General features: G+C 42.0%; 1 protein-coding gene across 3 annotated transcripts in view; it reads right to left on the reverse strand.

Annotated features, from left to right (window-relative positions):
* The window catches only part of LOC111145720 (formin binding protein 1), a 145328-nt gene that overhangs the window by 49140 nt on the left and 79099 nt on the right, over positions 1–17089 (reverse strand). For all 3 annotated transcript variants that reach the window (XM_022500871.1, XM_022500874.1, XM_022500872.1), the window contains exons 5-6: positions 13937–13999; positions 13425–13529 (exon numbers count right to left, since the gene is read on the reverse strand). In XM_022500871.1, the coding sequence (XP_022356579.1) occupies positions 13425–13529; positions 13937–13999 (168 nt within the window). The remainder of the gene's footprint in view (positions 1–13424; positions 13530–13936; positions 14000–17089) is intronic.

Raw genomic sequence — 17089 nt, forward strand, 5'->3', positions numbered from 1 at the left:
TAAATTCCATTTCCCATGAGAAGCATCAAGAGGAAAACATATCCATCACCACCCGGGACAAATATTACGAATGGAAACAACCAAAACCGTTCAGGCTATTCGTTTAATACAGGCATCCTGGGAGGAAATACACACAGAATGTAAACTCTACAGATAGAGACATAAACAAGAGAGTAACAAAGGTGTTTTCTCTAGAATCTTTCATCTGAACACTGATCCACTTATAGCAACAATACCCATCTTTGAGAGCTGCCTTGAAATTGTACATTTTTCTCTCGTAAGTAAAAAAGCATCTTAAACCAAAAGATAAAGCTGCAGTTGCAAAATGTATTTCCTGCGTTCAGACCAACCACTTCCTCTTTCAAAATAATTTTTTTGTTGTTTTCTAAATTGTTACAGTGAACCATTCCTTCAGATAACCAGTGAGATGTCTGATATGAAACAAATTTGGGAAAACACTCAAGTTATCACCATGTTCAATAAAGATGTCAAACCTCATAGTTACAACAAGGGCAGTGAAAAAATTTAATAGTACAATTCCTTATACGTACAATGACTAAAGTAGTCATCTTGCAAGAGACTGTTTCCCCAAATGGTAAAAAAATTTAACACTCTGGTCTTCATCCGGTTTCAGTTAGAACACAAATAAGCCTGCCCTGTCGGGGCTTACGAGAGCCCTCAACACAGCTTCCAGCTCAAGAAACCTTCTCCAGCTGCTACCTTTTGTTTGTTTTAATAAGAATTATCAAACTGATCATCACTCGAAGTAAATGCCTTTATTCTTATGTAAAATTAGCATGGATTATTATTTTGTTTTTCTCTTTAAAATATTCTATTATGTAACCTAGGATATAAAAAAGAGCCCATGTGTATTTTTATTATAATTAGAAATGTGAAGTTTTATCCCAACTCCTTACAATTCTACCTTCATTCATAAGTGGCTCAGAAGTTCCTAATCTACCATGTTATAGGGACATCTCTGTAGAATTTAAAGACTAAGAATGCTTACGGCCATGTCATTTAAAAGCCATAATATTACACAGAAATGGAAATGCAAACTCCCTAAGAAACTGGTCCGCTCTTCCGAGTGCTGATGGTCAGGATTTGAATTTAATTTAACTTTTAAAACATTCCCTCAAATCAGGTTATATAACAACACTCATGAGTAAGCCCAGTAAGGAAGCCTCTCCCATTGTACAGAGAATTCCTCTGGTTAGTCAATATTCAGAATTGGAATGAATTTGAATAAAGAAGTCATGTTAACTGTTTCATGGCAAGCAACTGCCTATAAAATTTAGACGCTGGCAGGAGAAGATTCATACAAGATTAATGAAGCTGGACCTATGAGAAGGAGAAACTGACAACCAGAGTTTAAAAACATAACTTGAACTCAGTAACGATTACTGTAGCTACTTGTAACCACTAACTGCAGTTTTTGTTAAACAATATCCTATTTTGCATTTAGAAATTATGTAAGAGCCAACAGTCACAAGGCAAGGGCGAATTAGAGAAAGGGAATTATTCATTGCCTGACATGGATGAACTCCGTGTAAGGCATGCATTTAGAAAACACTGTTCTCTCTGTTCGGAAATATTAGTTCACATTCCATTCATTTTGATAACCTTTTCCTTTTTCATACCAACACCACACTAACCAACTGTGGGTCTATCAGAATGCAGAGATTAGGAACTGCTCCTCACTGAAGTCTGTCTGGGTTGTTATTTTTCCAAAGCAGAGTGACAGATAAAACCCGACTATAAAGGCTTTGTCACCAAAATGCCACTGAAGAGGGGCACATGGGAAAATTCACAAAAAGAAGAGCTGAGCACCAGGAAGAAAATGAAAGGCAAGCTCCTTAAAGTCAAGGAATGTGTGATTACGTGCTGGTGTTCGTTCCATCCCCACAACTGGCCAGCACAAGGTCAGCGGATAATGGGTCAGGGGATGAACAGTAAATGAGAACACTTTGCAATTTAGGAATCCTTCAACCTGTTAAATATTTCTTGAAAATGAGACTGAGACCATGAAGTCATGATTCCAGTAGAATTCCTTAAAATTAAAAAAAGCAAAAATAGGTATAGGATAACTCCATGTGAAAACAGAAATAGACAACTTCAGAACTTGGTTGGGTAAAAAGCTGTACCAAGGAGAAGCAAAGTGCAAGAGAAGAATTAGTAGAAACATTGTTATAAACCAGGGGCGCCTGGGTGGCTCAGTGGGTTAGAGCCTCTGCCTTCAGCTCAGGTCATGATCCCAGAGTCCTGGGATCGAGCCCCATATTGCTTCCCTCTCTCTGTCTGCCTCTCTGCCTGCTTGGGATATGCCTGTCCAAAAACAACAACAACAAAAAACCCAAAAACAGAACTTAAAAAAAAAACAAAAAAAAAACTGTATGGATAGTTACTTAAAATTCTGAGTCTCCCAAAGTAATCTCCAAACTACATAAAGCTTGAAATATGGACTCTAAGAAAAAGCAATATGTTGCCCATTTGTCTACACTCTATGCTCTAAACCTGGAAAAAAAGGGAAACTAGATGAAGAATGGTCCTTTGGCACCAAGTCAGCTCTGATGGCACTGGGCTTCTGAGAGATGGAACCAGCAAAAGATAGGCTCTCTGTACTACTAAGCATGATCCTTAAAAATGTGTGACTTGGAAACAATAATATTCCAGTTGTCTAGGCTTTTCCACTGCATGACAATATATTGACAGCAATGATGAAAACTGTAAGATAAAGCATCACCCACCTATCAGTTAAAGGCACATCAAAAGGCTTTACTGGGGTAAGTAAAGATATATATATTTTTAAAAGATTTTATTTATTTATCTGACAGACAGAGATCACAAGTGGGCAGAGAAGCAGGCAGACAGACAGAGAGGCAGGCAGAGAGAGAGGAGGAAGCAGGCTCCCCTCTGAGCAAAGAGCCCGAGATCCCAGGACCCTGGGATCATGACCTGAGCCGAAGGCAGAGGCTTTAACCCACTGAGCCACCCAGGTTCCCCTGTAAAGATTTTTTTTTTTTTTAAGATGTTATTTATTTATTTGTCAGAAAGAGTGAGCACAGGCAGACAGAGAGGCAGGCAGAGGCAGAGGGAGAAGCAGGCTCCCCGCTGAGCAAGGAGCCCGATGTGGGACTCGATCCCAGGACACTGGGATCATGACCTGAGCCAAAGGCAGCCGCTTAACCAACTGAGCCACCCAGGCGTCCCACCAGTAAAGATGTTTTAAACAGAAAACAAAAGGTACCAATCTTTTAAAAAAATATATACTGGCAAATTGGACTTTATTAAAATTAGTAAGTTGTGTTCACCAAAAGAAGCCAGACATGGCCTGACCTGCCTTCGGCTCAGGTCATCATCCCAGGGTCCTGGGATTGAGCCCCACATCGGGCTCCCTGCCCTGCAGGAAGCCTGCTTCTCCCTCTCCCACTTCCCCTGCTGGTGTTCCCTCTTTCGCTGTGTTTCTCTCTGTCAAATAAATAAATAAATAAAATCTTAAAAAAAAAAAAAAAAGGGAAAAAAAAGCCAGACATAAAAATATATTGTATAATTATATATATACCTATGAACATATGTCTAATCACATATATATACACTCTTATAAAGAATATCTGTATACCAAAAGGAAGAAAATCTATTTTTATTTACTTATTTATTTAAAAATTTAATTTATTTATTTGAGAGAGAGAGAGAGAGAGAAAGAGCATGAGCGGGGTGGAGAGGGACAGTCGGAGAGGGAGAAGCAGACTCTCTGCTGAGCAGGGAGCCCAATGCGGGGCTCGATCCCAGGACCCTGAGATCATGACCCAAGCAGAACGAAGACATTAGCTGACTGAGCCACCCAGGCGCCCTGAAAATCTGTTTTTAAAATGAGCAAAAGATTGGGTCACTCATTTTTAAAATGAGCAAAAGATTGGAACCACGTGAGGTCATGCACGTGGTTCCACAAATGCTCAACATCATTCTTTATCCAGAAAATGCAAGCACCAATTAAAACCATGAAAGATTCCACTCCACACTCACCCAAAGGCGATCGACAGACAAGTAAAAAGATCGATAGACACCTATTGTTGGTGAGGACGAGGAACAACCCCCTAGAGGAGTGTCCGTCAATGCGGCTACCTCATCAATGTCTTTGACATCCTGCCACAGCCAGGTACGCACATTTGACCCAGGATGCCACACCCAAGTAGAGACCCAAGAAAAGTGAGAGACCAGGTCCACCAACAGCCACGTATAAAAATGTCCTTGGCAGCTTCTTCCTTAACTTAGCCTCAGTATGGAAGCAATCCAAATGCCCACCAAGAGGAGAACGGATAAGCAGCTTGTGGTATATCCACACACAGCACGCCACATGGGATTCACAACCGGGCAACACACGCTACGACCATACGCAACAAACATATGAATCCCACAAACATATTGAGTCAGAGGAGCCAGACAGAAGAACATGTGTTGAGTAATTCGTACGAAGAACAGAGGCAGGCTAAACTAATGTATGATAGAGGTCAGAATAATAGTTACCTTTGGGGTGGGGGAGTGTTTAAGGGAGCCTGTTGGGGTTCTAGAAACGTCCCCTATGTTAGGTGGTGGTGCATGATTTCATGTATGTGTGAAAACTCATGGAGCTGCCCACTTACGATGTGGCTGCTTTGTTGTATGTAAATTCACCTCAATAAAAAATGTTTTTTCTAAAGTAAGCTCTATGCCCAAAGTGGGGCTTGAACTCATGACCCTGAGATCAAGACTTGCACGCTCTACCAAGGGAGCCAGCCAGGTGCCCCCAATAAAAACAACAACAACAGTAATTATTTTAGATGTTCTAGAAGGACATGTATCGAGGGGCAAGAGTGATCATCTCCGAGGAGGACCTGGGATGGGGGGGAGGGGCAACAGCACAAAATAGTCTCACTTTGTCCTCATTATTATTTTATAAGAGACCCTATATTTGAGTAAGATATATGGTTTGATTTTCCCATGTTCCCTTGGAGTACTTTGACTTCTCAGTATTACCAAAGAGATGGTAAGGGCTATATTTTCCAACACATTAAAAGGGAGGAAGAAAGGGTCTGGTTTTACCTTCAATTTAAGCACATGGGTCATGAGCCCCAGGATGACCTATTCAAACTAACATATTCTGGTCCTTTTGCAAATCCAGATCCCCTGATTCCCAATCACTAGAACTCATGTTAAGTCTTGACATTCAAAACTTTCTGACAGCTGCATCATGGCAAAAGAAAAGAGACTGCATACTTCCTTGAGTTTCATCACCAATAAAATCCATTCCATTGAGCTATTTCCTTCCCTCATCGTTCCTCTGAGGAACATGGCCAGCCTCACAACATCCAAATCTATTCATCTGCCCAAAGACAAAAACCACCACTTTTTTTCTATTTTATAAATATAAATATAAATTTATTTTTAGTTAAACTGGGTGCCTCAAGGACAACAAAAACCCTCTTGTAAGCGAATTAGTAAATATCTGGGCACACACGGACACTGGGCACAAAGCGAGAGTCTACAGATGCCGCACATGGACTTGGACAGATTTAGATGATCTGAACACAGCGCTTATGAGAAGCGTGGGGCATTTAAATTTAAAAAAAAGAAGAAAATCAGGCTCAAACCCAGATCTTCAGTACTAGTTTGGAAAAGATGCAGTTCCCTTCTCCTGTATCATCACACCCAAACGTAATTTAGAGAAGTCCATTCTGCTGATAGCGGGAAGGGTTAACACAGTCCTAGGGTTCCCAGTGCCGCAGAGCCGACTGCAGCACGAGAGCGTGAGTTATTTCTAATACCACTGGATAATTTAATCATTTGTGGAAACTGGGGGAAAAGACATTTATATTAGATTCAAAGACTGTCAGAAGTCACAATGGGTAATTACATTATGTAGCAAGAAGAACTGAAACACTGTATCTTTTCAGCTTGATACTGAGGAGGCTTCACCAGCAATAAAACAGAGGAGGGATATAACAGTCAAACTGCTGTTTGTTTGGGGAAATTACAGTGCTCCAAGTCACACTCTCAGGCAGAAGAACTTATGAATTCCAATGTTTTGACACTGCTCTACCTGCTCCAATGTTGGGATGCTAAAATCCGGTAACTGATCATATCCTTAGAGAGAAGGTAAGTGGTACTTGCATAAAAATAACAAAACGATGCTCCCGGGATACAAAAACACAATATATCCTTGGAAAAAGTAAGAATCAAGGAGAACAATTCAATTTGGCCAGGACCTATCAGAAAGTCCTAAAGCCATAACTGGATCCAGCAAGAGCACTTTCGATAACAAACTTGGGTCTGACCTGAGGGAGAAAAACAAAGGGAAAAAAATCATCATGGAAATTTCTGAACCACACAAAGGGCCAGAACTCACACAGCATGTGTGGATCTCAAACCCCCAGTTGGAAATTTAGATTGACGCAGTCTTGGCTGGGGAGTGACCCGAGGGAATGCTAGCTCCCTGGAAAACTCACTTTAACCTTGGCTACAGGTAAAATCCCAAGGAACGCATATCCGTAATCACACAATCTGTTCTGTACCTCACATGTTTTTCTGCTGTGGTTTTTACCTTTTTACAGGACTGAAATATAGGACCATGACATTGGTCTAACATGAAAGCCCTTTCTTTGCACAGTTTTCACAGTATGTTAATGTTAACCGGGAAGCTATTTCCCCTAGTGTGAAAACAATGGATGATACCAAAAACTCCAGCATGGATCAGATTTTTCATTTTGACCCAAGTAGTCTCATCAGACGTGAATTCCCCCAAGAAACTACATGTCTGAAGGCCTTAATACTCTGAAAGACTCACATCTTAAAGGACAAGGGTTGTGGTGCTCGATACAGATGCCTAGTTTTACTAGGGTTGTTGTTTTGTTGGTGGTCTGGTTACAAAGTTCTGTCACTGTTAAGTGATCTGTTTCTAAGCCTATTTTCCCCCAGAAGCCCAGTTTGGTTTTTTCAGCCGTGTTTTTACAGAACATAAGGTTTGTAGCAATGCATTTATGGCATTATAGCAGAAATGTATGTATCACAGAAACACACAAGGAAATGAGTCACCATGAGCAAGTCAGCAGAAACAACAAATTGAAGAATCAATACACAAAGACTGTAGATACTGAAATTCATTAAATAGAGAAAATCGGTATATTAAATATGTTTCAAAAAGTAAAATATGACATGAAAATATGACAAAGTCACAAGAAAATAACAAAAAGACTACACAGATTTTAAAGAGAGTCTAAAGGAACTTCTAGAAGTGAAAATGTAACAACTTCTATCTTCATCCATCTTCAGTGGATGCATTAAACCACAGATTAGACACAGCTTAAGAGAGAATTAGTGACATGAAAATTCTAATGTGAAGGAATTACATGTGGCATAGCAGAGAAAGACAAAAAGATGAGAAACAGAAATAGAGGTTAACAGGCAGAGAGGATACAGAGTAGAATCCTGCTTGTAGAATCTACAGAGTAAAATTTATCTTGCTCCTAATAATCAGAGTTCCAGATGAACTAGCAGAATGTTAGCTAGACACTCATGGGAAAACTCCAACCAGGAGTCAATAAACTCACCAAGTCAAAAGGAGAGAATAAAAAAATTCTCAGCTAGATACATTACAGTGAAATTTCAGTGAAGAACTAAGTCACAAAAAAAAAAAAAAATCTCCATAGTTACCAAGAAGAAAGGGCGTTATCTTCAAGGGTGAAGATAGGCTGGCTCCTCCCCCTCTACAACTTAACACAAACGAGATCCACAAGATGGTAGAATTAAGTTCCTCCTCTAGGTACAATACAATCGCCCTAGGAGTCTATACATGGAGAAATCATCTTTTAAGGATGAGAGTAGCAATCATCCCAAACAAACAAAAACTGAGATTTTACTGTAATAAATTTCTGCTAAAGGCACCTCCAAAGGATGTCCTTTGGGAAGAAGGAATAAGATCTCAGATACAAAAAGAATGGTGAACAAAGAAAGTAGAAAGCATACTTACAGGACTGTGTAAAATTATGAAAGCCTAACTTGTATAATGGAACCCCAGAGACTCACAAACTGCAATGACCTAAGAATTGTTTGGGAAAACATTAGTAAAGATTCCAAATTACTTTGTAGTTTAGATTGAATACGTACGTTAAAATATCTAGGCTAACCAATAAAAGCACAGAAAGAGAATACATCATCTCCAATCTTTCGTATAGGCAAAAGACGGAATGAGGAAAGTGAAACAAGACCAAAACGTCAAAACTGAAGAAGGCAAGAAACGAAAAGTGTCAGAGCAAGAGGTAAGGGAATGCAGAGAGAGAGAGAGATACAAAGAGAAAACAAGACAAGATGGTATACATGAACCCAAACTTTCTCCAGGGAAAAGAAAAAGACCATTGGACTGGATGAAAAAGAAATCGAGTCATGTGCCATTTCTGAGTGACCCACCCAAATACAAGGACAAAGAAGCAGGTAGAGTAACAGAGTAATAGAGAGAACGTTTGGGAAAGATCTGCCAGGCAAACACTAGCCCAGAGAGCTGGTAAGTATCAGGCGAAACAGACTTCAAGGCATAAAACATAAGGGCAGAAAGAAGTTCACTACACATGGTTGAAAAGTCAAAACACACTGAAGATACTACAATTCTAAAATTTACTTATTTATTTATGTATTAAAAGCTTTTTTTTTTTAATTTAATTTTTTAAGTAATCTCCATACCCAACGTGGGCTCAAACTCACGCCCCCAAGAGTCACCTGCTCTACCCACTGAGCCAGTGGGCAGCCCTAAAGTTAATTTTTTCATAAAGTAACTTTACAATGGAAGAAAAAAATGAGAGAAAATGACAGCTCTTCCACTGCCATCATCAGGATGGTTAACTCGGGGATCACTGACCATGGCAATAAATGGCTTTGAGTCCCCCATACGTACTGACCCTGTTAATCCTCCTGTCAATCCTGTTCTGTGTTCCCTTTTGGCAAACAGGAAAAGTAAAGCACAGAGAAGTAACAGATCTCTCTCAAAAAATGATACAACACGTGGCAGAAAATAACAACAACAGAACTTCATGATGGGAAGATTTGCGTGACATCATCGGCAAGTTGGATCTAATGAAAATATATAGAGATGGGTAATACATGTTCTTTTCAACTACTTCCAGAATGCCTATAAAAGCAGACCATGTCCTGGGCCATAAAACAAGTCTCAACAAATACCCAAGAGTCAAACTCAGACTTCCTAGAATGATGATGCAATGAAATTACAGAAATCCATACTGAAAAGATAAGTTTACATGTTCATATAATTGAAAATTTTTATTTGTTTTAAAGATTATATATAGGGGCACCTGGGTGGCTCAGTGGGTTAAGCCTCTGCTTTCGGCTCAGGTCATGATCTCAGGGTCCTGGGATCGAGCCCCGTATCCTGCTCTCTGATCAGCAAGGAACCTGCTTTCCCCCTCTCTTTGCCTGACTTTCTGCCTGCTTGTGATCTCTCTCTCTGTCAAGTAAATAAATAAAATCTTAAAAAAAAAAATAAAGATTATATATATTTATTTAAGAGAGAGTGAGAGAGAGAGACCTGAGTGGGGTACGAGGGGTAGAAGGAGAAGCTGAGCAGGGAAGCCGACATGGGGCTCAATCTTAGGACCCTGGGATCATGACCCGAGCCCAAGGCAGACACTTAACTGACTGAGCTACCCCAGGCACCCACAATTGGAAATTTTTAAACAGGCTTCCAAATAAATCACAGGAGAGATTCAACAGGAAATGAAAAGTATCTAAAAATAAACAATAGTAGTATTCCATACCAAAATATGTGGGTTGCAGATAAAATTGTAAGTGGGAAATGTGTTACTTTTTTTTTTTAAAGTAGATTCAACATACGGCTTGAACTCAACGACCCTGAGATCAAGACCTGAGCTGAGATCAATCGTCAGACATTTAACCCACAGAGCCACTGAGGCGCCCTGAGAAATGTGTCACTATTTAAATGCTCACATTAGAAAAGATGAAAAATGGAAATGAGGTAGGCAAGAAGAAAGAAATCTCTGAAAAGGCAAGAGAATTATTTCCAAAGAGGAAGGCAAAGAATAAAAAGAAATGAAATGAAACAGAAAATAAAAAGACAAGGGAAGCTCCACAACAATAAATTTGGGGTTCTCGGAAAATGTGAATAAAAATGATTTCAGAAACCTGATCCTCCAAGAGAAAATGGTATAAATAAGCAATACTGGGAGTCAATAAAGGGGGGAACACAACCACATAGGCAGCAAACACTAAGGTGAGAGACTATTACAGGCAACTTTAAGGCAATAAATTTGAAAGCTTAGGATGAAGTGGGTTTATGTTTAGAAAAATAACAACCCACAGTATCGACGAAAGAGGAAGCAGACAGCGATGAAGGAAGCACTCAGTAGTTAGAGACTTTCCCACAGTGAATTGAATTAATTTCAATTCACATGTATTATTTCAGAGAAGAGAAAAAAAGCAACACTCTGAAACTACTAAGTAAAGCCAACTAGGAGGGACTAGAAACATTACAGATCAATTTCAGTGGGCACAGATTCAAGCCTTTTCAGTAACATAGTAACAAAACAGATTCAGATCAAGTATTTTAAAAACCCCATCACCCCCTAGCTGGATTTGTCACAGGAATGCTAATTTGGTTCAATATAAGAAAACTGATTCAGGTAATCTATCACATTAACGGATTAAAGGAAGCAGAAAAAGTATTGGCTGGTATTGAATATCAAGTTAAGTTGGAAAAAAACCTCCTGACAACAAAGGAAAAGAAGGGAATCCCTGAGCTTGATAAAGGGTTTATTAAAATCATGCACTAATTAATGGAGAAACATTTAAAGTACTGTCTTCATTATCGGAATCGAGATAAGAAGGGCCACAACGGGCTGCTTCTGTCCGCATAATGATGGTCACCGCCAACAGAGCAAGATTAAAAAAAAAAGCCGTAAGGATTGAAAAAGAAATTTGCTGGGATAAGACTATCTCTAAAAAAGAAAAAACAAACAAAAACCAAAGTGGAAATAAAAAAGAGAGTTTAGCAAGGCATCTGCCTCTAACGTGAATTCATAAAAGTCACGTGTTCTTTTTTTTTTTAAGATTTTATTTATTTATTTGACAGACAGAGATCACAAGTAGACAGAGAGGCGGCGGGTGGGGTGGGGGGGGAGCAGGCTCCCCGCTGAGCAGAGAGCGCCACGTGGGGCTTGATCCCAGGACCCTGGGATCATTACAGGAGCCAAAGGCAGAGGCTTTAACCCACTGAGCCACCCAGGTGCCCCAAAGTCACGTGTTCTATACTCCATGTGAATTAAGTAAAAAACATAATAGTGGATGAAAAAAAATCAAGTCCGAAGAAAATAAATGAAAGTATGGTTTTGGTTATATAATGGTGGAAAAGTGACAAAATTATAAATATACTCCTTGGAAATACATACACCTGTGGTAAAGCTGGGACATAAAGCAAGGAGGCGATTAACACCAAATTAAGGAAAAAACACCCCTGTAGGGAGGGGACCAGGAGCAGGAAGTCAGGGACAGACTTCCAAGGCATGAGTAAGATTTTTCTTCTTAAGCTATAGCTTGTAGATTATAGTATTCTTTTGGTTCCTCTTCTTTACACTGTACTTACATAATATACATTATTCTGAAAGGTGAACTACCTTTTATTTTTTTTATTTTATTTATTTTTTTTTAAAGATTTTATTTATTTATTTGAGAGAGAGACAGTGAGAGAGAGCATGAGCGAGAAGGTCAGAGGGAGAAGCAGACTCCCCATGGAGCTGGGAGCCCGATGCGGGACTCGATCCCGGAACTCCGGGATCATGACCTGAGCTGAAGGCAGTCGTCCAACCAACTGAGCCACCCAGGCGTCCTGAACTACCTTTTATTAACAATAGTTGCATGTTTTATTCTTTTTTTCCCCTTCAGCTGTTTGCAGTTTCAGGTATTTCTGCAATCAGCATGGGCAGCTTTTATATTAAGGCAAGGTCATAAAAGTAGGGGCGCCTGGGTGGCTCAGTAGGTTAAGTGTCTGCCTTTGGCTCAGGTCATGATCCCAGGGTCCTGGGTCTTAGCTCCGTATCAGACTCTGCTCGGAGGGAAGCCTGCTTCTCCCTCTCCCTCTGCCACTCCCCCTGCTTGTGCTCCCTCACTCTCTTGTTCTGTCAAATAAATAAAATCTTTAAAAAAAGAAAAAAAAAAGTCATAAAAGTAATCTTTAAAAAAAATCTTGAATAAAAATCACTCTAATTTTATATTTAGGTAGTAAAATAGTTTATAAAGAATGCATACCTTTACTCCATTTAGCCCCAAATGATTTTTTTTTCCCCAAATGATTTTTTTGATAAAGTCTGGATCAGTCTATTTTATCTGAGTCACATTTTCAATCCTTCGGGGAGTTGGCTCTTTCTTAGGAATTTATGACAAATGGATGGTGATTTATGGTCACTTTACCAGCACATTAATATGTTTCTCAGGAAAGTATCCCCACTCCTGCTCAGAGACGTCGGTGTGTACTTGAATATATTAGGTCATTATCGAGGAAGCCATGCTAACATGTACTGAGGCTTTAAGCAAGGAATCTGGCAGACTTGGACAAATAACTAAATAATCCACACTATTTTCCAACTAAACTCATCTCCCACGAATCTGGCAAGAGTGAAAGAAATCTATGAAAACGCTGTGCTTCTTTCTACGTAAAACATGACGCTGCAGAGGCCCAGACAGCCCCAGGCAGCCATGGGATGAATACAGTCATTTAATGGTCTAATGCTGTTTACATGGTATTGATGACTTTTAGAAAAAGAAAACTCAGCTTCTAGGGAAAAAACAGAGAGGGAACCACAAGCAGGTACAGTATGAACTTCATCACATTCCGAACTGTGACGCGAGTCCACTTAGAGAAGAGCCCTTGAGGGGACACCCGGGATGCAACCCGCTAAGAACCTGAATGAATCACCTAGAAAATCAGGCCAGCCTGTACGTCCCTTTATCTCCCCAACGGAAGCATTAGAAGCAGCAGAGCTCTTACAGATGGCGCAGAACCGGTCTGCTCTGGCTTTTAAAGGGGCTGACTTTTTCTTTGAAAAGCCATTAAGAGAAAGCCACAGCCTCCGGAAACCACGCTCCCCCCCCCCCCCCCCGCCAACCCCATCCCCCATGAGCCACTCCTAAATCTCCTGTCTTCATCCTGGGGACAACACAAGTCCACAACCTGCTCCAATCACAACATTGGAGACTCCCCAAAAGTCAGCTTCTGGTCCCCACAACCGGTGACACAAAATGCTACCAGCTGATCCCAGGCTGAGTGGCCTGTAGTGGGGACATCAGAAAGGAGAGCCTAGGGACTGGCGGCCTGGGAGGTGCGACGACAGACATCAGAGGAAGTGAAAGGCCAGAGCTCACTATCACCTTACCTTTTCCACATCTGCTTTGGTGACATTGATGTCAGCGTCCATCTTCTCGAAGTACTGCTGCGCCCTGTCCGCCTCTTTGCAGTCACGTTCAAAGCGTCTTTTACTCTGAAAGCAGAGGCAAGTGGTGACAGGAGAGCAGTTGGGAATGAAACCACAAGATTCCTATGAGAACATATCACTTTGTCTCAATCACCCAAAGAGCTTTCTCCTCTAAGCTGGTTGGTTATACGTCCTAAAGTCAAAGAGCTACTCTAAAATCTGCATTTATTTCAGCCCCAGCTCTCTAACCTTTGTGCTTTCCATAGGAGTTTTTAGATACACTTTGCTTCAGCTCATTGGGCTCCACACTTTAGTCTCAATCATGGTGTCTAGAGATAAAGGCAATTCAGAATGGAGAAGATCCCTAAAGGCATCCCTCTGGTGTTTTTGTTCTGCACTTACGGATCGATGCAAGCTCACATTCAAATCAGAAAGTCTACAGGCATTTCTCCAGCTGTCTGCTGTGCACTTACTGATTCGAGTTGTTTCCAGCAGATCTCTATGTGCTGTTGTGCCTTCCGCCCATCGTGAAAGTACTGGAAGCAGAAAACATGTGGGGATTAGCACCCCTTTGTCATACTCATACGTGAGAAAAAGATCCAACTGCCTAAAATCATATTTCATTTTTTAAAAGTGGTCTCCACGCCCAACGTGGGGCTTGAACTCAGGGCCCTGAGATCAAGAGTCATGTGCTCTACCGGCCGAGCCAGCCAGGCACCTCCTCCTCCCCAATCGTACCGAAATACTGACTATCTAGCACGTGCACGCCAAAGAAAGGAAAGGGTTAAAAAATAAAGAGGAAGTGAAAACGCAAACGGTCACAGAGTTCCCTTTAAAACTTCAGATATGATAATACTGAATTCTAAGACCTACATATAGCCCTTGGAAAAAGACAGCAATGTTTGTTAAGACATCTTCATTTTTAATTGCTTTGAGAAGGAACTCATGTACTTCACGATCCGTCCATTTAAGTTGTACAATTCATCGCTCTTTGCTGTAATCACAGAATTACGCAACCATGATCACTATCAATTTGAGAACACTTTCTTATCCTCCAAAAAGAGAGCCCATACCTCTGAGCCGTCATCCCCCCACCAGCCCTAGGCAACCACTACTCCACTTTCCGTCTTTATAAATTTGCCTGTTCTGGGTTATTTCCTGTGAATGGACTTATACAGTATGAGGTCCTTCTGTGACTGACGTGATGTTTCCATTAGGACGTAATGTCCACTTAGCAGGATGTCTTCAAGGTTCATCCGTGTTGTCACGTGTATCTGCACTTTCTCTCTCTTTACTGCCAAGTGACATAGTGACATTCCATTGTCTGGACATATGTAAACATTCTGTTTATACTTTCACAATCGATGAACACTAGGGTTTTCCCCGTTTAGGGCTGTCGTGAATGATGCTTGTTGCAAACATTTGTGTAAAACTTTTGTGTAGCTGGATGTTTCCATGACTTAGACCTTTTTAGATTTAAAAATAAATTCATTCCCCCCTGCTATGTGCAAAGGCCCTGAGGCAGGTAAGTGCATTGTGTTGACGAGTAAGGATCCTAGAGGGCTAGACCAGGGTGAGCCTCGAGAATATCAGGAGAGGGGGTCAGAGAAGAAAGGACCAGACTGCGTAGCAATTTATAGACTTGTGGCCTGAATGAGCTGGGAGCCATGGGTCATTCCAAGTATAGAAGTGCCCTGTTATGAAGGAAGGTTCTAGGTAGTAGCCTTTCTCCAACCCTGACCACAGAGTAGCCGTGCAGGTGGGGAGCAGGTCTGAGGGGAATCAGACACAGCTTTCGACACGTGAGCTTGACCTTCTAGAAGACCCCCAAGTGGAGAGCCTCCCAGGTTGCTGGATGGCTGCAGGAGAACCCAGAGAGCGGCCAATGCTGTAACGATCAGCATCACGGGCATCAAACGGGAGCTCAATGTCGAACTACAGCCTGGACGAGATCACCAAAGGAGACGGGACCCCAAGGAAAGACCAGCTAGAAACACATGGAAGCATGAAGAAAACAGTATCCTTTTTATCCGGGGCCCTAAAATCACCAGTGTTTCCTAAATCCTGTCCCAGCCTTCAACTGTGACATCACCAACTTTGTCAATGTGGTGGGAATTTCCCAGATCCGTTCTCCACCCTGTCCTGTGTCCCTAGAGGCTGACCTGCATGGACCACACGCAGGCTCCCTTGCCCTCGGGCTCTGTTCGATTTGCCACAGAGGTTCCCGCATAGCAGAGAGCAGGAATTTCTATCTGCAGCTTCCTCTGGCTATGATGCTCCAGGTTGGCTAGGTCCTCGACCTAAGGCCACAGCTCGGGTCAGGCACTCCTAGGAAATGCCTGCAATTTTCCCGTCCCCGTCAGATCGAGGGGCCACAGCAGCTCCCCACCCTGACTAGCCCCGGGGTCCTGCACGAGCACTATTGCTTCTCTTGAACCCTCTCCCCAGCAGGGTAAATGCTCCTTTTACTAGACAACCTTCCTTCAGTGACTGGGCGTCAATGTGCCGTCTGTGTTCCAATGGACAAGGTATAAACCTTGGGGGGTGGGGTGCGGGGGGGTCCATGGCTAGAAAGAAAGCAGAAAGCATGACAGGCGGAACAGGTCCCCTCCACGTAGCCTTGTACCTTTCCATCCTCCCCTAGTCAGAGCTTAGGGCCCGGCTGAGCCACAAAGGAGGGCCAGGGACCGGGGTGGGGGGGGGGACCAGGAAGGAAGAGACGAAATCAGATTTTGGTTTTTTAACAACAGCGTTCTTCTTGTCTCTCTCTCTCCTTTGAGGCCACGTTTCACTGTTGTTAAGTTCCTTTTTGTGGCAAGTTTTACCCATCCAGCAATATATATATATATATATATATTTTTGTCTCTATGAATCCAAGAGGAGCCCCCTGGGGGCTTCATTCCTCAAGTTTCATAACAGAGGTAGGGATGAAACTGAACGGAGATTGAGTCTCAGGCTAGAAATAAACAGGCAAGGCGGGGATCGAGGCAGTGGAAGTAAGAAGGAGGGCTGAGGGCAGAGCGAGGAAAATCCTGAACCTCGGAGGAAGTACAAAATGCAAGTGGGTTTTCTGAAAGCCAAACATACATCACTTTAACACGGAATGGAGGGCAGGAGGGAGGGAGGTCCTGGGGGGCAGGGAGTCAGGGGAAGAGAGAGGCAGACAGGGAGGCAGAGGAAAAGGCTTAGCCATGCCCTCTCGGCTCCTGGAGCCCTGCCCGGTCAGAAGCTACATTCTTGAATTGTCAAGAGGACCATCCCCCACTTCGCAAGCAGGATTACTGCGTTCTGCGATTTGCTGGAAAGATCTCCCTATCCCCCCGCCCAGTTTTACTTCAAGATTTAAAGACAGACATAAAGACATAAAAAAAACCCTTAGCACCAAACTCAGACCTGTGCTCTAGGTTTATGGTCTTGAAATGGGTGTTTTCACAAAACTCGAGGCCAGTCCTGGGCTGAGAGAGGAAACACACAAGAAGACGCAGAAAGTGACAGGCGCCGCCAAGAAAGGCTGAGTCGGTTTATCATCAAAGGAATCTTCTCTGAAGACAATAGATACTCCCCCTCCCCCCATGCCACACACACACACACACACACACACACACACACACACACACACACACACA

The sequence above is a fragment of the Enhydra lutris genome, unplaced genomic scaffold, assembly GCF_002288905.1.
Source record: "Enhydra lutris kenyoni isolate GAN:26980312 unplaced genomic scaffold, ASM228890v2 scaffoldscaffold13, whole genome shotgun sequence".
Taxonomy (NCBI): Eukaryota; Metazoa; Chordata; class Mammalia; order Carnivora; family Mustelidae; genus Enhydra; species Enhydra lutris.